We start from the raw sequence: 23,046 nt of genomic DNA, 5'->3' as shown, positions 1-23,046 counted from the left end.
CTGAGCTAGTGCAATATGGACACTTGAACCTACCTCAGGATTGTATGGAAATTCTGAAGGAAGCAAAGCGCCCTTCCACACGATCAGCCTATGCAAGCAAGTGGAAGAGATTCTGCATTTGGTGTTTACACAACAACATTGACCCGGTTTCCTGTGGAGAACAATCTATCCTGCCATACTTGTTAAGTTTGGCAAAATCGGGCTTACAACTGTCGTCAATAAAAGTTCACTTGGCGGCTGTCACAGCATACAGAAAGAGTCCTTCACAAACTTCCTTTTTTCGGATTCCGATTATTAAGGATTTCCTAGAAGGTTTAAAGAAGGTTTTTCCCCCCATTAGAAAGCCTTCTCCTCCATGGGAACTGAACGTTGTCTTATCACGTCTGATGCTGCCGCCATTCGAGCCAATACATAAGGCATCGCTGCAACATCTCACATGGAAAGCTGCTTTTCTGGTGGCAATCACTTCAGCGCGTAGGGTCAGCGAAATCCAGGCCCTTTGCGCTCAGGAACCCTACACGGTTTTTCATTCTGCAAAAGTGGTAATGAGAACTCATCCAAAATTTTTACCTAAGGTAGTCTCCGACTTCCATGTGAACCAAACAATTTCATTACCGACTTTCTTTCAGAATCCAGCTACTCCTGCTGAGAGAACTCTGCACTCTCTGGATGTAAAGAGAGTATTGAAATTTTACTTGGACAGGACAAAAAGCTTACGAAAATCACAACAGCTTTTTATTAACTATGGCCCAATCAGAACAGGTTTGGGTACATCTAAACAATCTTTATCCAGGTGGATTGTTTCATGTATAATGTTATGTTATCAGTTAGCAAACAAATCCCTTGGTGGTAGGCCAAAAGCCCACTCTACCAGAGGGAAAGCAGCTACTGTAGCCTTGATGAGAAATGTCCCTTTGGCAGAAATATGCAAGGCTGCCACTTGGAGGTCGGTCCATACCTTTACTAAGCATTACTGCCTTGATACAGACGCTAGGGCAGATGCTCAGGTTGGGCAGGCTTTGCTCAAGAATTTGTTTGCATGATTCATGTTTTTCTCAGTATTCTTATATCTACTCCACCGCGGTTATGGGGATGGGCTTGCTACTCTATTCAGTGCTTATGACTATACATGGAAATCCCCTACGAGAGAAGAAATGGTTTCTTACCTGTAACTCCAGTTCTCTCGTAGGGGTATTTCCATGATAGTCATAAGCAACCCTCCCTCCTCCCCGGTGGAGTTGACATAGAACATGAATATTATGGAGGTTGGTACTCCAACAAATGTTTTGTTTTTTCTTCATGTCAGGTTAATAGCCTCCAAAAAAGAACTGAGGCAACTGCCTTTTGCTGTGCATGATGGGAAACAGGAAGACTTTACTTTCTTAAAGGCACAGCTCTATTTTCATTCTGTATAATGGCAGCCTATGGGCTACACTGCCCTACATTGTTTTATTCTCATGAGAGGTGTAAATAAAATATGAGAATGTATTTATTTATGTATTTATAGAATAAATAGAGGTTTAAACGTGAAATTTACACTACAACTGTTTTTTTTCTTCTAACAATTTGGCCTGTGTAGCTGTTCACATAGGCTGCACATTGTTATTCTTAAGTGTTTTTCACAGACCTTTTTGTCAAGGAGCTGATGATTGCACTTAAGAATATACTACACAACAGTGCTCCGGGGTCCCCGCAGGCGCGCGGAACTATTCAGTGCTTATGACTATCATGGAAATACCCCTACGAGAGAACTGGAGTTACAGGTAAGAAACCATTTCTTTTTCTCCATCGGTTAACATTGTAACTTCAGAAAATTGTTGACTTTTCAAAACTGGTAGAATTTCTCTTTCAAAACATACTTGCCTGATTGTGATGATTTTGGTGCCTTATATAAAGACACATCTTATTTTTATAATTTTGGTGTTGATCTCCTCATGGAGTCCTGCATCATATATAGACTGTGCCTATAACCGACGTCTGACACTCTTCTCCAATAAGCCTGAGGCTGCTGGACCACACTACCCAGTAAGAGGGATTGCTAGAGCAAGCCTCTGTCCACTTACAAGGAAATACTTGGACTCTTTCTTCAATATACCTAATTTTAGTATGCTATATAAAAAGCTAGCTTTCTACACTGACTCACCACTCAGTTGCGGCCTCCGCGGCAGTCTTTAACAGGACCTTCCGCCTCTGTCTGTGTGGGCGCTTCTCAAGTGGCTGCTGCATGCATGTGGGCCCTGTGGCGACGCCAGCTGGAGAGGGGCTGTAATAAGCTGGGTTCTAGTTGTAGTACCCTCACTCTTTTTGCCTCATGTGAATATGTTTTGGACTGTATTTCACTGGGATCCTGCTAACCAGGGACTCAGTGCCAGTGCTCTCTCCCCTAAATTTGGTTGCTTTTTACACCCACAATTGGCTTACTGGAGCAGTCCCTAGTATATGGTACTTATGTACCCAGAGCATTGGTACACCAGGGGTCTCCCATGGGCTGCAGCATTTATTGTACTGCCCATGGGCACCCATGTGAACTGTCTGCAGGCCTGCTGTTGCAGCCTGCGTGAAATGGTGCAGGCACCCTTTCAGCACGGAAAGCTTGCCTTATATCCTGGTCACTGTACTTATTACACTGTAAGTCACCCCTCTGGTTGGCCCTTCAGCCTAAGGGCAGGATGCATGTCACTAAGTATGAGGGTACCCTTGCATGAGCAGGCTACCCCTACAAACCCCAGATTCCATTCCCTGGGTTTTAAGTGCGGGGAAGACATCAAGGTCTGTAGTGGACACTGATCAACACAAGTGGTCTGACTACATAATGGCTTCTCCAAACCTAGGCATGTTTGGTATCAAACATGTTGGAATCCTGCAACTACACCGATTCCAGTGATAGTATGATCCCCTGTGCTCTGGGGGTTCCTTAACGGATTCTCGCATTTCTGCCTGTGCAGCCTTACTGGGTCTGGCTGCCAACCCAAGCTGCTGCCTACACCAGACACTGTTCTGCCCTACTGCTGATGAGCCTGACTCAGGCAGAGAGGCAGAACTAAGGATTTCCTACAAGGGAGAGAGGTGTGACGACCTCCCTCTGTTTATTAGGTGTCTAAAGGGTGGTGTGGCCTCTTTAGTGCCACCAGACTGCTATAAAGGGCATATTTGATGCCCTCCTTGTATAATCCGTTTTGCATCTGTTCAGTAACCTCTGGTTCCTGCTCTGGTACGAAACTACACAAAGGACAGCTGAGTGACCACCCCCTGTCCAGCTCCTACTCTAGAGCTCTGCCAGGTGGCTGGTTGATTGTACCGTCTTGGAAAGAAGATGGGCAGAGGGCCCCTGCGAGCATCTCACTGATTAGGCCAGGTAGCTGACGTCCCTGATCCCCAGTTCCTGGACCCTGCAGCTCGACTTCTTCCACCGACTTGCAGGAACTTCACCTCTAGGAGGGTGAGCATTGCCACCTGCACCACATGGGCAGCTCCGAGGGTGCTGGACTCTGTCCCCTTTCTTTTCAGGTCCTCCACATTTTGAATCTGTCCCTGGGTTCTACCGGCCTAGTAAACGGTTTGTGACAGCAGCTGGACAATAAGAGGCTTACACAGACGTCGGAGAGAGTCCCTTCTCCCCTCTGCCACTCGGTCCCCTGGAGAAGGTACTCCTGTCTTCTGGATATCCTCGGGCAGGGACACTCTCCAACCTTCTTCCTGTCTGTTGGTTTCCTTGGGTGTGCTGGGAAGGGTCCTGAAACACAAACTCCAGCCACTACTTCCCTGTGTTTCTGTGGGACAACTGGGATGGGTAACTGCTTTGCTCCTGGTTGCTGGGGACACTTACCATACTTAGCTCTGATATATTCATCTACCCTCAGCCCCTAGCTAACTACCCACTTACTTTGGTTGGGTTTACTATTTTGCATTCCACTTAGTATATGGTTTCCCCCCCCCCCCCCCCATAAACTATTCCTGCTTGTTATTCTGTGTATATATTGGGTGTAGATATCTCCAATGGGAGATATACCAATGTTTCTGGTGAGCGAGTTACTGACTACTTTGGTATTGCAAGCGCTTTACATTTCTCCTGGATAAGCTTCAGCTGCTCGCCTCGGCTACCCTGAGAGAGCTTTTGCTACCTGGACATCTGTTTACTATCACTAAGGGTTGCCTGGACTCAGTATAGGGTGTCACAACATAGGTGTACACCATAAACTGAGCCAGCCTCCTACAGGGACCAACTCACCGATCCAGGTCGTGGCCTCCTCTTGCCTCTGACTCAGTGCGGGCTCCCATCTTGGTGCATCAGCCCTCCCAGTCCTATGGGCCGATTCTCCACCCCGTCTCCAGGCGGGCTCGGGTACAACTGCGGTGGTCAGTGATGCAAGCTGCTCGCAGCCTCCGAAGTGTGCAGAGTACATGCACCAGTGGTGGCCCCAGTCCCTGTGCAGGCTTGGAATGCAGTGCCTCTGTGCTCCGGTGTCCCCAGCAGGGTGGGGGGACTGAAACAGCTGAATTCCCATGATTACCCTGGTGCTAGGACTGAGCTTGCTTTTAAACGACTGCTCCTGCCACCATATTGGCCACTCCCGAATAAAAAAAATACTATTACCTGTCTTTAAGCTGTTCAAAAAGTTCATGTCCGGGTTGCACAAAGTCTCCAGCTTTTACTGGCTATACCTACCCTTCAAACCCTCCTCTTTCATTGGTTGAAGCAGCTCTTCTCTTGACATTTCAGTTCGTGCAACCTATAATTTGCTACTTTTTGAGCTAGAAATCCCTGTACCATTTGACAAGCATTGGCAAATTTAATAGGTATTTCTTTTGGGATCGATTAGCTTTGCCAGTGATTTTAGCCATCATGTACAGAGTCCCCCATTCTGTGTGCATTGGTCAAAAAGGGAGTTATTTTGTAGCCTTGCTGTTTTTCCTTATGTTAACTGATCCAAGTTGAATTGGCAAAAAAAATAAAGCGTGGGTGGGGAGAAGCAACATGGAGGATGGGGTTTGAATATGCGGGGAAGCAACACGGTTGGGGGTGTGTGAGAGAAGTAACACAAGGTTGCGGGAGCAGATGGACAGCAGAAGGGCCAGAGGAGAAAGGAAGGAGAGCGAGGAACATGAGTGACAGTAAAGTAATCCGGGGAGAAGCACACAAGGGTTGCCCATCACTTGGGGTTGGAGAGAAGCACATGGGCAGAGAAAGAGCAATACATGTGTAGCAGAGAATGGGAGGGAGTACACGGGCAGGCAGTTGTAAGCACATGCACTTTTGTGGAGAACTAAAGATGAAAGTAGCACGTGAAAAGTGAGTAGTGGAAGGACACAAGTAATGTGTCCATGCAACAAGGGTGGGACAGCCGCATGAAGAGGCTGTATTGCAGACATAAAAAGCAGGCAAATTAATGCCAATGAAGCCAACCAATGGATAGGATGTGGGCTTATTCTAAGCCATTGTAAGCTCTTAATACATCTCGGAATAGACTGCGCATGCAATGTTGACCTTATAAAAAGCATGTATGTGGAAACCTGTGGGGCAGATTTGTACTTGTTTTTCAAGTTAGTTTAATTGGTTAGGATATGTCTTTTGAAATGTTTTCCAGGTCATGCAGTCCTAAAATATTGATATAACTTTAGTCATTCATTAAATATTTAGAAGACTCCGTGCTTCTGTTTTCTATTAGATAAATACTTTTCTAACATCAAATTAAAGAAAACATTTTACGTAGTGAGCCATTTGTATTTATTGTGCCTGCACTATAGATTTACCATTATGAATGCGTCTTGTAAACTGTTATGAATATTTGTCTTTTTCACAGTTGGTTAGTAATGCAATTCAGTTCTTGGCATCTGTTTGTGAAAGACCTCATTATAAGCACTTGTTTGAAGACCCAAATACTTTGACGAGTATCTGCGAAAAAGTAATTGTGCCCAACATGGAATTCCGAGGTAACCCTTCAAAATTAAATTTCCTAAACTTTTGTCATGTCAAAATAGGCTGGCTTATCAGCAAGTATCACTGATTAATAGCAGAATACACAATTTAATCGATATCTTCAAGTAAAATGTATTTCCTTCTTATTTTTTGCCTGGTGCACTTGTCACTTATGTTTTGCTATTCAGCAATCCAGATCATCCTAACCTTTTATACATCATAAGCCTCCATTACACTTGACTTGTGCAGGAGACCACTACCTGCTGTTTGCTTACAACGTAATTAGAAAAAACTGTAAATGTTTTACTACCTCTCCATGTTCAGGTATTTTGTGTGCTTTGGATATGGAATCTGATAGAACAGAAATACTTCTCATGGGTTTTTTAGTTTATTGTATTCGGTGCTTAATTGTGTGAAAGACTGCTTGGCCAGGATAATCCGTTTAGAGATCTTCCAAAAGGGCCTAACCACCCCAATTATCATAAACTATTTTAAAATTGAAATTTAAGTAATAAGCTCAAGTAGAATGCAACTTACATCCTAAACCAGGTGTTGGAACATTTGTACCTAGAATTCTGGCAGCTGCTGTCATAGCTGTTGCGTTGTCCTTTAAATATTGCATATGGTAATAAGTTTGGTGCTTTAACCCGGGTCTGAATGAACTTTGGCTGGTCCTGAAGTTCAGCTTACTCTTTTTTTTTTTTAGGTTTATGCAAACCAATCAAGGAGAAGCACAGTTATAGTGTGGGACCAAAAAGTTTTTATTTGCCCAAATTTGCTTGGCTGCCTCCTGATGCGCATGTTCTTCAAACATGCATAACATGAGTTGCCTATAGGTCTTGTCACATAGCCTGACTGGGAATTTCATTTGTGGACCCTGATTTAACAGGTTTGCTGACTGCTCCTTGGTCCTGCAGACTCGAAATGGACAACAGGAGCTAAACGCTTCTTCATCCAATGGGGACTTTTATATTTAAACATAGATTCATGGTTAGCTTACAATCCTGGTTTCAAGAGCTGTCACCATACGAACTGTCCAGCTATTGCCATCTTTTTACCCTTTCAACCCACTGATAAATGATTGTAATGCTAATTGCTTGAAAACTTCTGAATGGTTTTCTTCCAAGTCAAGCAAGCACACATCTCTGAGTAAAGTTTTACTTTCATTCTAAGATTGCTTTAATTCCCTTCTTGTTTTATATCTGTAGGTGAGATCAAAGCTTCCTATGGCAGTTATGTAGGAAGTGAGGTATACTGTGCAGAGCCCAGGTGGTCCCTTACTAGTGGACAGTGGCTTGTTCTAGTAATCCTAAGGCGCTTTTAGGGGGTAGTGTGGTCGAGCAGCACTAGGCCTAGCAGAAAGGAGAGTTGGATATTTACCATAGGCACACAGTCAGTAAATATGAGACACAACTCAATACGGAGATCCACACCAATTTACAAAAATAACAAGTATCTTTACATATGTTTAGGCACCAGAATCCATAGGATCAGATAAGTAGGTTTTGCAATAGAAGTTTTCACAGGTTTGAAAAATCGACAGTGCAACTTCTGTAACTGCAATGTTACCATATGGGAGAGAAAACCTGTACGGCACTACGGGTACTTCTCAACAACATACTGGACAAATCTTCCAGGCTTACGGTGAGTATAGGGCATGGTCTTAGGCCACACCAAGCAGGTCTCCTCGAGCGGCACTGGGGTGGCCATGTGCAGTGGTGAATGAGCTTCTGGTGCCCTCCTGAAGTCCGTGCTGATGAGTCCAGGCAAAAAGATGCTGCAGGTGAGGACTGTGGCACCAGTCTGGGTGTACCACCAAGTGAGTTTATTTCTTATGATTCTCTGGGATGTAGGGACCAGTGGTCGTGTTCTCCTCGGTCCGGGGCATCAGAGTGCAGAGGGTTCTTGGACCATCGGGTTTTCGTCACCGGTAGCGGTCGCGGTGGAGGTGGCCTGCAGTAAGAGGCTGTAGGTGTGGACTGTGTGGATCCAGTCTGACTGAAGCAACTAGTGGGTTCAAGTCTCATGAGGCTCGGGGACATAGTGACACCAGTGGGCATATTCTCCTCTGTCCAGGGCGGCCAGTTGCAGAGGTGCAGTGGACAGTTGGTTTTCAATCACCGGAGGTGGTTTCTGTTTAGGGGGGCCTGCAGAAAGAGATGGCAGGCGTGGTCAGGAAGTCCACTTTGGGCGAATTAAAGGTGGCGTCATCCCTGGATGGCCTGGGAGTGACACTGACACCGTTGGTCCACTTCAGCTCGGGCTTGGAGGATTGAGCACAGTGACACCGTCAGGTTTTGGTGGTCCTGGGTCCTCTTGGGTCTCTTTTGGCTACCTGCAAGATGCAGGGGAGCAGCTCCAGTTACAGGAGAGTTCCTGATTTTTGGGTAAAGGCTGGCAGTCTTCCCAGGCTTTTGGAATCGCAGACAGCTGCAAGACAAGGCATCTTTTGCACAATTGCCAGCGGGCAGGCTGGCAGGGTTGGTACTGAGTCAGCCTCTGGTCTTCAGCTCTTTGTGTTTCTTCAGTGGCTGCCACCATCTTTTACATCAGCAGGATCTGATTTGCTGGGGCTCCCCTAAATACTGAATTTAGGGGTGTTAGGGAAGTGTAGGGTAGTAGCCAATAGGCTACTTACCCCCTGGGGTCACTATGCCCTCTATGACCTCTTCCTGTGGAAAGTGGGCATAACCTTGTTGCAGAATTCCTAGTTATGCCATTGCCAAGATGGCAGACTTGGAAATTTTGTGTCTGAAGCAGGCAGCTCACCTTAGTGGTGGAACTGACCTGAGAATGGACACGCCTTCCTCACTACTAATTTTCCCACTGTCCAGGTGCCAAATCGGCCTTGGGACAGGGGGGTGTCGGCATATTCCTTGTGACACAATGCCTTTCCTGTGTAAACCCAGACCTAACAAGCTACATTGATGCTATTTCTGCCAGTGTAACCTATCTATATGTGTATTTGGAGAATTGTCATACACACACATATATCTAACATACACTCAAATATATCTCACCCACATAAGGAAAATGCTCAAACATGTTTATCCACAAAAAAAAAAACTGGGTGTGTGTGTATATGTATGTTTGTGTGTATATGTATGTATGTATATATATATGTATATATATGTGTGTGTATGTATGTATGTATGTGTATATATATATATCACCATCAACTTTTCTCCGTATGAAAAGCCTGATCCAAACAGGGCGGTCACAGCACAGAGGGACGAAGAACCCTCTCAAACATTCCAACAATTTTCTCCTCCATGAAGAAAAGCGCCGAACTCTGGTTAAAAGTGAAATGAGGCATTATTTATTCACAGAAGCAAAAGTTCTTGCATTTCCCTCAATACATGATGTGATAAAAACGGGCGGATCTGGCTTCAAACATATAAATCACCATCAACTTTTCTCCGTATGAAAAGCCTGATCCAAACAGGGCGGTCACAGCACAGAGGGACGAAGAACCCTCTCAAACATTCCAACAATTTTCTCCTCCATGAAGAAAAGCGCCGAACTCTGGTTAAAAGTGAAATGAGGCATTATTTATTCACAGAAGCAAAAGTTCTTGCATTTCCCTCAATACATGATGTGATAAAAACGGGCGGATCTGGCTTCAAACATATAAATCACCATCAACTTTTCTCCGTATGAAAAGCCTGATCCAAACAGGGCGGTCACAGCACAGAGGGACGAAGAACCCTCTCAAACATAAACATAATAAAATGTATGTTCGGTGGCATGTGTAGCTGCAGATACACATCCTATGCCTAGCTCTTCCGACATCTAGTGTTTGGCAACGAGTGCTCCAATTTGTTTTTGTTAGAAATTTTTTGGGGGGAGTCACGGGATCGAGTGACTCGGTTACAGTGCGCATGGGCATCGACATTTAGATTGTTTTCTTTCTGCTGTCCGGTTCGGATGGGATTCCTCTTGCTCCAAGATTTCGAATCAGAAACCTTAGAAAACACATTTAATCGTCAGTATTGTTTCGATCGCGTTCCATCTAGCCTCGAACAGATAGTACCATCAGAATATAGATTTTGCCCTTCTGGGTGCATGCGCCAGAATCTGGCCTGTTCGGGCCTACAGCGTGGAAGCCTGATGGATCGGACTCCATTTTGATTCTGCCCTCGGTGCCACGCAAACTTTACCTATACAGACCAACACCTGGTTTGTAATCTGTGTCTTTCTCCAGACCACCGAGAAGAGGATTGTGAAGCCTGTCGATTGTTTCGATCCAAGAAGACCTTGCGTGATCGGAGAGCCAGAAGGTTAGAGATGGCGTCGAAAAGCCCAGAACATCTTGACGTCATTGAAGAAGAACAGGCGCAGACAGCGGTCTCCATCCGAGAGACAGACTCCGAGGAAGAATCGGAAGACGATAGGCCTATCACTGCTGGCCAGCACGTGAGTACGCCTGCCCCTACGCCCACATACAAAAAACCCACTAAAGTACTTGGGTACACCACTGCCAGAAGGCCATGGTCTGACCCGAAAAAAGACTGTCGACCACCGACCTTCGGGTTCAGTGCCGAAAAAGGCCTCGCCTCCGTCTACTTCGGAGTCCAGTAAATCGGTAAAGACTTCTGCCTCAGACTCCAGTAAGCGTCCTCACTCCTCGGAGTCGAAGCTTCACGCCCTGCTTCGGAGCCGAAACAGACTCCATTTTCGGAACTGTAAAAGATCCAAACTTTGGAACCCAAGAAAACTTCTTATACAGAGGAACAAGGACTTTCAAGCCGCCTCAGACAAAGTTTGAAGTCAATGCAGGAATCTTACAGACCTTCTGATGAGGACACTGAGATTCAACCTATACTGGAAGTTGTGGATGAGAGACAATCCAGAATACACATACACAAAGAGGCTGGCAGAATTGTTAATGCACCTCCTTTGAAAACTAAAGGAAAGCTGGCTTTTCAGGAAGAATTACACTGTTCAACCACCAGCAAAAATTTACAAGCAAAAGGAGAAACCAGTACATGCCCCTACTTCTCCTCCTCATTCACCACAGATTTCTTTTACTCCTCCACACACTACTCTACCACTGTTGCCTTCACCAACACACTCACAGTACTCTCATGGGGATACAGTGGATCCTTGGGATTTATATGACCCGGATCCTATTCCAGATAATGATCCTAACTTATACTCCTCCAAGCCTTCTTCACCGGAGTACACTACTGCATACACGCAGGTTGTTTCCAGGGCCGCTGCTTATCACGGGGTGCTTATGCATACTGAGCCCCTTAAGGAATATTTCTTGTTCAACACTATGTCCTCCACTCACTCTAGATACCAGTGCCTTCCCATGTTGCCTGGAATGGTCAAGCATGCATACCAAAGTTTTTTTTTTTTAGTGAGCCAGTCAAAGCTAGAGTAATTACTCCACATATTGACAAAACATAAAAACCGGCTCCTACAGACCCAGACTACATCACACACACACACCAAGTTCCTCCAGATTCAGTTGTTTTGAGTGCAGCTAGAAAAAGGGCTAATAGCCAGTCCTCCGGGGATGCTCCTCCACCTGATAAGGAGAGTAGGAAATTTGATGCTGCTGGCAAGAGACTGGCCACGCAAGCCGCCAACCAATGGCAAATTGCAAATTCACAAGCGCTTCTGGCCAGATCTGATAGAGCTCACTGGGATGAGATGCAAGAGCTACTACAGCACCTCCCAAAAGAGCTTCCAAAGAGAGCACAACAGATCGTAGAAGAGGGACAGGTCATAAGCAACAATCGGATAAGGTCTGCCCTCGGTGCTGCTGATACAGCTGCCAGAAGTGTCAATACTGCCATTACTATAAGGAGGCATGTATGGCTACTTTCTTCTGGCTTTAAACCAGAAATACAACAGGCAATACTCCGCATGCCTTTTGAGAAGGAACACTTATTTGGGCCTGAGGTCGATATAACCATAGAAAAACTGAAGAAAGACTCACACTGCCAAGGCAATGGGAGCATTATACACAACACCATATAGAGGCTCCTTTCGCAGGCAACAATTTAGGGGAGGATTCAAACCTCAATCCTCTTAAGCCTCTACCTCCCAGGCAAAGCAGGGACAACAAAGAGGGGGATTTAGAGGGTCTTATAGCGGCCAGTATTTCTGAAACAGAGGCAAATTCCAAACCTCAAAACAAGCCACTACACCATCCATACAGTGACTTATTTCCCCATCCCTCAACCCCACACATCTCCTGTGTGTAGGGGGGAGGGGGGGGGTTAAGACTACAGCAATCTCACTCTCATTGGCAAAATATCACCACAGACCATTGGGTATAGTCAATTATCCGCAATGCCTATTGCCTAGAATTGATCTCCACCCCTCCAAACGTCCCGCCGCGTTACCACAAATTGTCCCCAGAATACAACATTCTGTTACAAAAGGAGTTACGATTGCTACTACTAAATCGAGCAATAGAATTAGTCCTACATTCTCAACAAGGAACACGAGTATACTCACTATACTTCCTCATTCCCAAAAACTCTAAGGCTTATCCTAGACCTCAGGTCTCTCAATCCTGTCATAACAGTTTCACATGGTAACTCTGCAGGACGTCATTCCACCACTACAGAAACAAGATTACATGAATGCTTTAGACCTCAAAGATGCGTATTTCCATATACCCATCCATCCAGCTCACAGAAAATACCTCAGGTTCGTCATAGCAGGAAAACATTATCAGTTCAAAGTTCTGCCATTCGGCATAACAGCTCCAAGAGCATTCATCTGTTAGCGGAATACATTCCAGGAATACAAAATCAACTGGCGGATAACCTAAGCAGGAACCACCAACAAACACATGAATGGGAGATTCACTTTCAGGTACTTCTTAAGTACTTTCAAAAGTGGGAAACACCAGAAATAGATTTATTCGCAACAAGCGAAAATGCAAAATGCCAAAACTTAGCATCAAGACACCTACATCCCCTATCCAAGGGAAATGCTCTACGGATCAATTGGTCAGGGATATTTGTTTACACTTTTCCCCCCTCTCGCACTTCTTCCCTTTCTGGTTAACAAACTACGTCAGACATCTGTGACCATGATACTCCTAGCCCCAATGTGGGCACGTCAACATTGGTACATAACACTCCTAGACTTGTCTGTAGCACCTCATTCCAAGCTCCCACACAGACCAGATTTGTTAACACAAAACAAAGGTCAAGTCAGGCACCCAAACCCCAGTGATCTCAATTTAGCGATTTGGCTCCTGAAGTCCTAGAATTTGGATACCTGAAACCTCCATTAGAATGTATGGACGTGCTTAAGCAGGCACATAAACCTACTACTAGACAATGTTATGCTAAAAAATGGAAAAGATTTGTTTACTACTATCAATCTAAAAACACTAATCCACTTACAGCATCAATACAAGATATTGTATGCTAGCTACTTAATTTGCAAAAATCAAATATGGCTTTTTCATCCATCAAAATTCATCTTACTGCAATATCTGCATACCTACAGACTATTCAACACACTGTTATTAAAGCCTTCATGAAAGGATTAAAACACATTATTCCACCTAGAACACCACCTGTTCCTACTTGGAATCTAAATATCGTACTTAACAGACTCATGGTCCCACCTTTTGAACCCATGCACTCTTGTCAAATTCAATTTTTAACATGGAAGGTTGCCTTTCTCATATCTGTTACTTCATTACGAGGGGTTAGTGAATACAAGCATTCACTCTTGAAGAACCTTTTTTCCAGGTACAGAAACATAAAGTTGTACTTAGAACAAATCCCAAATTTCTCCCAAAAGTATTATCTACTTTTCACATCAACCAAACAGCGGAATTGCTAGTCTTCTTTCCAGAGCCTGACTCAGTTGCAGAAAGAGCCCTTCATACTCTGGATCTTAAAAGAGCTCTTATGTACTATATAGATAGAACTTTTAGATTTTAGGAAAACAAAACAACTTTTTGTTGCTTTTTAGCAACCACATAAAGGCAATCCTATCTCTAATCAAGGGTTAGCAAGATGGATTGTTAGATGCATACAAACATGTTACATTAAGGCAAAAAGACAACTTTTGATCACACCTAGAGCACATTCTACAAGAAAGAAAGGTGCGTCTATGGCATTTTTAGGAAACATACCAATGGCTGATATATATAAAGCAGCCACATGGTCTTCTACTCAAACATTTACAAAACATTCTGTAGATGTATTTTCAAAGCAACAGGCCAGTGTTGGCCAAGCTGTCTTACGAACACTATTTCAAACAACTTCAACTCCTACAGGCTAGGCACTGCTATGTTTTTTGGGGGAGGATTAACTGCTTTGTAGTCTATGCATAGCATGTGTATCTGCAGCTACACATGCCACTGAATGGAAAATGTCACTTACCGAGTGTACATCTGTTCGTGGCATGTAGTGCTGCAGATTCACATGCACCTTCCCTCCTCCCCGGAAGCCTGTAGTCATTCAAGTTTACCATTTGTACATATGTAGGTACATTTACATTTGCATGGACATCTCTTTATATTCTTTTACTCTTATACTCTATCACTCCTTCCTTCACCCTTTGTGGGAAAACAATCCAACAATGGAGTCGATGCCCATGCGCACGGTAACCTAGAGAAGGAGTCACTCAATCTTGTGACTCCGAAAAGACTTCTTCGAACAAAAACAACTTGTAACACTCTGAGCCCAACTCTAGATGTCGGAAGAGCTATGCATAGCATGTGACTCTGCAGCACCACATGCCACGAACAGATGTACACTGGGTAAGTGTCATTTTATATATATATCTATATCTCTGATAGAGACGTCTAGTTGCAGATTCCTTACCTTAGAATTTCCCCCAGGTGTCAAACTGGATCCAGAGATTTTTCTTTGAGCAATGCCCTTGCGCGGACGTCATGGTCGCTGTGATGATGTTGGGAGTAGTATATAGATGCCGCTGTTGTGCAGTGACGTCAGTTATTTTCTTTCCACGCCACGTGCTGATCCGGAGAAGAGCTACCCTGGCTATTTTTGAGAAAAAAAAATTGGGGGCGAATTCAACCGTTTTGTCGAGTTTTTCTGTGAATCTTTGTTGCGTTGAGGATGTCCCTGAAGACCGGGTTCAAGCCATGCGAGGACTGTCGTACAATTTCTGTGATTGATCCTCATCGGGTTTGTCTGTGGTGTCTCGAGTGCGACCACGACCCGCAGTCGTACTCAGAGTGCCGGGCCATGCACCCGAAGGCTTTGAGGGACCGGTTCCTAAAGCTTATGGCGGCCCAGCACTCAACCCCGCATAGGTCCTGGTCTTGCTCGAGAGGAAGGTCTCGATCGGTCGCTGAGTCATCACCACTCGTCTTCTTCCAAATCCTCAGGTCAAGGTAAGAAGAAGTTGTCCCAGCGCTCTCTGACTTCGCCCCGTCGCTCGCCCGAAGCGATGCTGGATTAGCGTCCATGCACAAGGCCTCTGTCCTCTGAACCTTCGTCTGGGTTGGCTCTGCACTTCCCTGAGTTTCCCGGAGCCAGAGCGTCCCCCGCCCAACTTAGTTTTTTGAGGCCATGCGCCTCCTATTTGGGTGGTCCGACCCTGATATGGTGCCTTCGGGCCCAAGGGGTTCGGCTGATGGGCCTTCGGGTTCCGAGTGGGCGGCATCGGCTTTTGCTCCGGCCACCGAGATCACCTCCAGATCCGTCCGCGGATCCGTGCCGGTCGCACCCTTGAGACCTTCCCCGGCGCAGGGTCGATCATCTACGCTCCTGACGTCGGTAGTGCCAATTATCAACGTCAACCCAATTCTTATTCCCGGAGACTGAGTCGGGGCGGCGTCGCCCGCTGCCGCCTTTGACTTTGATGGGGCCTTTTCGCCCCAGGTCTGATTTAGACCCTTTTTCTTATGGGTACAAATATGGGGAGGGATTGGAGGGGTCCCTGGACCCTTACAAATACCAGGATGATCCTTCTATGGACTTGGCTCAGGAATTGGGCGAAGCCAGTGGTCTGGATATTTCTCCTGATGCTGGCATGCTGTCTCCTCCTACCATGGCTACAGCGGAGGGAGCAACTTATGGTATGGTGGTCAGTAGAGCAGCTGAGGTCCTTGGTCTCGAGCTTTCCACTGTTGAGGTCAGGTCTAATCTCCTGACTGAGGTGCTTCAGCCTGGGGCTTCTACTTCAGAACCCCTTTTACCTTTTAATGAAGCCCTCACTGATGTCCTTTTGGGTACATGGTCCAAACCCAACACAGGGGCTCCTGTGAATAGGGCTATCGCACGCCACCATCGGCCCGCTCCGAACGACCCTGTCCCAACACCCCATGCCTGAGAGTCTTGTTATCCAGGCTTCCTCTTCTTCCGGTGCATTCCCTTCCGCACCCCCGAATAGGGAATCCAAAAGACGGGAACATTTTGGCAAGAAGTTTTCTTCTTCCAGTCTCGCGCTGCGGTCTGTGAACACTGCATGCCTTTTGGGCCGCTATACTCACTCTTTGTGGGATACGGTTGCACAACTCCTGCCGCATATACCAGAGGAGGCCCGTGCTATCGTCTCCCAAGCTGTGAACGATGGGAGAGATGCGGACAAGTTTACAATCCGTTGTGGGCTGGACACAACCGACTCTCTGGGAAGATCGGTTGCTAAGAAGGTGGCCTTACGACATCACGCCTGGTATGTACTTGTGTTTTTTCTGGGGATGTCTAACAGTCACTCATGGACATGCCCTTTAATGGCTGCCGTCTCTTCGGAGACAAAGCGGACTCGGCCTTGGAGATTCAAGGATTAACTGGATGTGGCTCGGTCCCTCGGTCTTTCCTCTGCCCCCTCGCCCACCACAGTCCGCTTTTGCCCCTTTCATGGCCACGGAAGTGGCTCCCTGTCGCGTCCTCCACCTATCCACTGTGCCGCACGCGCTGTTCAGCCTTTGCATGGCCAGGGACGTGGAATCCCACGTGGCCGTGGGACAGGGAACCAGAGGTCTGCCTAGTCCACCTCTGCCCCCACTGCTGCCTCGAAACCCTCCTAGTCCGTCCCCACACTCCCCTCCAGTTGGTGGCAGGATTCGCCGTCATCTGCCCCACTTGGAAAACGTCACAACGGACAGGTGGGTTTTGCAGATCGTTCGAAAGGGCTACTCCCTCCCTTTCGAATCTGCTCCACCACCCATGCCACCATCCTTCAAACATCTTCCAGAGGATCATTTGGCGCTTCTCTGCCAGGAAGTCACAGCTCTCTGGGCCAAGGGAGCTATAGAAAAGGTCCCTGTGCCAGAAGTAAGTCGTGGTTGTAATTCCCACTACTTTCTGATACTAAGTACAAGGGCTTACGTCCTGTCCTAGACCTTCGGGACCAAACTACTTCCTCAAGAAGGAGAAATTCAAAATGCTCACCCTGGCTCAGGTTCTGTCTGCCTTGGACCCAGGAGACTGGATGGTAGCGTTGGGCTTGCAGGACGCTTATTTCCACATCCCCATCCTGCCTGCCCACAGATGTTGCCTACGATTTGTGGTAGGTCATGAGCACTATCAGTTTACCTTGCTCCCCTTGGTCCTTACCAGCGCCCCTCGGATGTTCACAACAGTGATGGCAGTGGTTGCAGCTCATCTGCGCAGATTAGGGGTCTCCGTCTTCCCCTACCTCAAAGACTGGCTGTTGAAGGTGGATTCGCCCCAGAAAGTAATCTCCCACCTTCAGACTACGGCGAACCTCCTGCACATGCTGGGGTTCACTATAAATGTGCCGAAGTCACACCTGACTCCCTCTCAGTCGCTCCCTTTCATCAGAGCGGTGCTGGGTCCAAAACATTCTGGCTATGATTCCGATCTTTTGGCCTCGGTCTTGGGTTTAGGTGAGACGGACTCTGAGGCTGCTGGGCCTCTAGCCTCCTGCATCCTGCTAGTGACACTTGCCAGATGGCACATGTTGGCTCTTCAGTGGGACCTGAGGTTCCAGTGGGCGCAGCATCAGGGGAATCTCTCCGACCTGGTCCAGATCTCAGAGGGGACTGCGAAAGACCTGCAGTGGTGGCTTTCAAATCCACATTGGGTCCACGGCCGATCCCTCTCCCTTCCCCAACCAGATCTATTTATAGTGACAGATGTGTCACTTCTAGGTTGGGGCGGCCACATGGGAGAGGCGGAGATCAGAGGACTGTCACCTCAGACAGAGTCTTGGCTCCATATCAATCTGCTGGAGCTCCGGGTGATCAGGCTTGCGTTGAAAGCATTCCTTCCCTCTCTCAAAGGAAAAGTGGTGCAGGTGTTCACAGACAATACTACCGCCATGTGTTACTCCAACAAACAGGGCGAAGTAGGGTCCTGGACTCTGTCAGGAGGAACTACGCCTCTGGACATGGCTGGAACATCAGCGCATTACCCTGATGGTTCAACATCTGGTGGGCTCCCTCAGCACCAGAGCGGACAAACTCAGCCATCAATGCACAGTCGATCACGAATGGCGTCTCCATCTGGAGGTGGCGCAAGGTCTCTTTTGGCAGTGGGGAAGCCTTGGTTAGATCTGTTTTCCTCCGCAGAGAACGTGCAATGTCAGCTGTTTCGCACGTTGGAGTTTCCAAGGCGGAACTCGCTTGGAGACTCTTTTCGTCTCGAGTGGAACTCTGGCCTCCTTTCCCCTATACCTCTTCTTCCAAGAGTTCTCAAGAAAATCAGGGATGACCGGGCCCAAGTCATCTTGGTGGCTCAGGACTGGGCATGGAGAGTATGGTATCCAGAGCCATTGAGCATGTCCATCGATCCTCCACTCAGACTGCCTCTTCGGGCAGATCTTCTGTTGTAGCAACAGGGGACGGTTCTTCACCCAAACCTGTCCAACCTCCGCCTTCATGCGTGGAGATTGAGCAGCGCCAGTTGACGGCTTTTGCCCTTCCACCCGAAGTCTGCAATGTTATCTTGGCAGCCAGGCGTCCATCAACCAAGACTGTATACGCCTGTTGTTGGAATAAATTTGTGGCATGGTGTACCAACAAATCTGTTGACCCCCTCTATCCGAGGTTCTTCTGAACATTCTTTCTTTGGCCCAGCAGGGCTCTCCTTTGAGAAACCTTAAAGGGTTTTTATCTGCCATTTCAACCTTTTTTAGGTGACCTGATCAGTCCTCACTCTTTAAATCTCCTATTGTGAGAAGATTCCTAAAAGGGCTCACTCATTTATTTCCTCCCACTCCATTTATCATGCCTCAGTGGGACCTTAATCTTGTACTTACTTATTTGATACGTACCCCCTTGAGCCAATGCATAATTGTCCCTTGCGGCTCCTCACCTTCAAAACTGTCTTTCTACTCGCTGTCACCTCTGATCGCAGGGTGAATGAGCTTTAGACCCTTTCCTCAAAACCTCCATACTTATCTGTGCACCGTGACAAAGTAGTGTTGCACACTATGGCTTCCTTCTTTCCTAAGGTTGTTACACCCTTTCATGTAGACCAGTCCATCACTCTGCTTACTTTCTACGCACCCCCACATCCTTCCCATGAGGAGGAGATACTCCACTGTCTGGACCCAAAAAGAGCGTTGGCGTTCTACCTCAATCGTACTAAAGAGTTCCGGGTGGACGATCAACTCTTCATTGGATATGTGGGTGCGAAAAAAGGGAAGGCAGTTGTAAGGAAATGCCTCCTTGGCATGGTTACCCCCTGACTTTTTGCCTTTGCTGATGCCAAGTTATGATTTGAAAGTGTGCTGAGGCCTGCTAACCAGGCCCCAGCACCAGTGTTCTTTCCCTAAAACTGTACCTTTGTCTCCACAATTGGAACACCCTGGCATCCAGGTAAGTCCCTTGTAACTGGTACGCCTGGTACCAAGGGACCTGATGCCAGGGAAGGTCTCTAAGGGCTGCAGCATGTCTTATGCCACACTGGGGGCCCCTCACTCAGCACAGACACACTGCTTGCCAGCTTGTGTGTGCTGATGGGTAGAAAATATAAGTCGACATGTCACTCCCCTCAGGGTGCCATGCCAACCTCACACTGCCTATGGCATAGATAAGTCACCCCTCTAGCAGGCCTTACAGCCCTAAGGCAGGGTGCACTATACCACAGGTGAGGGCATAGGTGCATGAGCACTATGCCCCTACAGTGTCTAAGCAAAACCTTAGACATTGTAAGTGCAGGGTAGCCATAAGAGTATATGGTCTGGGAGTCTGTCATAAACGAACTCCACAGCACCATAAGGGCTACACTGAAAACTGGGAAGCTTGGTATCAAATTTCTCAGCACAATAAATGCACACTGATGCCAGTGTACATTTTATTGTGAAATATACCCAGAGGGCATCTTAGAGATGCCCCTTGAAAACATACCCGACTTCCAGTGTGGGCTGACTAGTTTTGCCAGCCTGCCACACACCAGACCTGTAGCTGGCCACATGGGGAGAGTGCCTTTGTCACTCTGTGGCTAGTAACAAAGCCTGTACTGGGTGGAGGTGCTTCTCACCTCCCCCTGCAGGAACTGTAACACCTGGCGGTGAGCCTCAAAGGCTCACCCCCTTTGTTACAGCGCCACAGGGCATCCCAGCTAGTGGAGATGCCCGCCCCCTCCGGCCACGGCCCCACTTTTGGCGGCAAGGCCGGAGGAGATAATGAGAAAAACAAGGAGTCGTCACTGGCCAGTCAGGACAACCCCTAAGGTGTCCTGAGGTGACTCTGACTTTTAGAAATCCTCCATCTTGCAGATGGAGGATTCCCCCAATAGGATTAGGGATGTGCCCCCCTCCCCTCAGGGAGGAGGCACAAAGAGGGTGTAGCCACCCTCAGGGCTAGTAGCCATTGGCTACTAACCCCCAGACCGAAACACACGCCTAAATTGAGTAGTTAGGGGCTCCCAGAACCTAGCAAGATAGATTCCTGCAACCTGAAGACAAAGGACTGCTGACCTGAATCCCTGCAGAGAAGACGGGGACACCAACTGCTTTGGCCCCAGTCCTACCGGCCTGTCTCTCCACTTCAAGAAAAACTGCAACAGCGATGCATTCCCCCAGGGTCCAGCGACCTCTGAAGCCTCAGAGGACTACCCTGCATCTAAAAGGACCAAGAACTCCACAGGACAAAGAAACTGCAACTTTGCAACAAAGAAGCAACTTTTAAAGACCACACGTTTCCCGCCGGAAGCGTGAGACTTTCCACTCTGCACCCGACGCCCCCGGCTCGACCTGCAGAAAACTAACTCTTCAGGGAGGACTCCCCGGCGACTGCGAGCTCATGCGTAGCCAGAGTTGACCCCCCTGAGACCCCACAGTGACTCCAACAGAGGGAATCCAGAGGCTCCCCCTGACCGCGACTGCCTTCTTCAAAGAACCCGACGCCTGGGAAAAACAGTGCACCCGCAGCCCCCAGGACCTGAAGGATCCGAACTCCAGTGCAGGAGCACCCCCCCCCCCCCAGGCGGCCCTCTTCCTAGCCCAGGTGGTGGCTACCCCGAGGAGCCCCCCCTTGCCTGGCTGCATCGCTGAAGAGACCCCTAGGTCTCCCACTGAAACCTATTGCAAACCCGACGCCTGTTTGCACACTGCACCCGGCCGCCCCTGTGCCGCTGAGGGTGTACTTTCTGTGCCTGCTTGTGTCCCCCCAGTGCCCTACAAAACCCCCCTGGTCTTCCCTCCGAAGTCACGGGTACTTAGCTGCTGGCAGACTGGACCGGGGCACTCCTATTTTCATTGAAGCCTATGTGTTTTGGGCACCACTTTGACCTCTGCACCTGACCGGCCGTGAGCTGCTGGTGTGGTAACTTTGGGGTTGCCTTAAACCCCCAACGGTGGGCTACCTTGGACCCAACTTTGAACCCTGTAAGTGCTTTACTTACCTGTGAACCTAACAAATACTTACCTCCCCCAGGAACTGTTGATTTTTGCACTAAGTGTCCAATTTTAAAATAGCTTAATGCCATTTTTGCCACAACTGTACATGCTATTGTGATGATTCAAAGTTCCTAAGATACCTGAGTGAAATACCTTTCATTTAAAGTATTGTTTGTAAATCTTGAACCTGTGGTTCTTAAAATAAAGAAAATATATTTTTCTATATAAAAACCTATTGGCCTAGAATTGTCTTTTTGTGTGTTCCTCATCTATTGCCTGTGTGTGTACAACAAATGCTTAACACTACCCTCTGATAAGCCTGCTGCTCGACCACACTACCACAAAATAGAGCATTAGAATTATCTCTTTTTGCCACTATCTTACCTCTAAGGGGAACTCTTGGACTCTGTGCATGCTATTTCTTACTTTGAAATAGCACATACAGAGCCAACTTCCTACAGCAGTGCAAAAGTGTACCATCTCTCGATGGGTGCTTCTTTGCATCAAAATGTGCTACTCCTTGGCCAAGAAGCAACCCCCTTGAGGGCTTGCGTGCTCATTCTACCAGAGCAACTGCTGCTTCCATTGCGTTAACACACAGAGTTCCTGTCCTGGATATCTGCCAGGCAGCTACGTGGGCGTCCCTGCACACGTTTACTAAACACTACTGCCTGGATAGTCAGGTCTGTTGGGACGGCTATTTTGGTAGTTCGGTCCTGCAGGACTTCCTAGTATGATCTTGGTTCGCAGCCCACCACGAGGATGGCATTGCTTGGGTATCTATTCTAAGGAAAGGAATCTGCAACTAGAAGTCCGTATCAGACGTACAAGTTACTTACCTTCGGTAACGAAATATCTTGTAGAGACATATTCTAGTTGCAGATTACTTACCGCCCACCCATCCTCCCTGCTTGCGAACTGATTTCTAGGGACAGGGATTCCCCCATTCAGTTCCTTAGCTCTGGCGCACCAATCTCAGTGTTCTTAGCGGCTCTGCGCTTTGGCGTGGAAAGTCGTTAAAAGAAACTGGCTTCACTGCGCGAGGGCGGCTTCTATATACAACTCCCGATGTCATCACAGCAACTACGACGTCTGCGAAGTCAACCGATGCCACCTGCCGACGCACAAGGGTATTGCTTGAAGAAACATCTCTGGACGCCTGGTTGAAATTCTAAGGAAAGGAATCTGCAACCAGAATGTCTCTACCAGATATTTTGTTACCGAAGGTAAGTAACTTGTACATATATAATATTGTGTGGGGTGTGTATAGATGTGTGTATAGCTTATACAGTGTTGGCAAGAGAAATAGATGTGGTAATATAACAGATTTAAAAGACAATTAAAGAGTTGAATAGAAGGTC

The 23,046-nt window shown here is 47.2% G+C and overlaps 1 protein-coding gene across 2 annotated transcripts in view; it reads left to right on the top strand.

Annotated features, from left to right (window-relative positions):
- CSE1L (chromosome segregation 1 like) overlaps window positions 1-23,046 on the top strand; it is a 296,982-nt gene that overhangs the window by 74,770 nt on the left and 199,166 nt on the right. For both annotated transcript variants that reach the window (XM_069243443.1, XM_069243444.1), the window contains one exon: window positions 5,802-5,931. In XM_069243443.1, the coding sequence (XP_069099544.1) occupies window positions 5,802-5,931 (130 nt within the window). The remainder of the gene's footprint in view (window positions 1-5,801; window positions 5,932-23,046) is intronic.

Source organism: Pleurodeles waltl, chromosome 7 (assembly GCF_031143425.1).
Source record: "Pleurodeles waltl isolate 20211129_DDA chromosome 7, aPleWal1.hap1.20221129, whole genome shotgun sequence".
Classification (NCBI taxonomy): Eukaryota; Metazoa; Chordata; class Amphibia; order Caudata; family Salamandridae; genus Pleurodeles; species Pleurodeles waltl.
The sequence above is the reverse complement of the archived record's forward strand: the minus strand, read 5'-3'. Positions and strand labels throughout refer to the sequence as shown.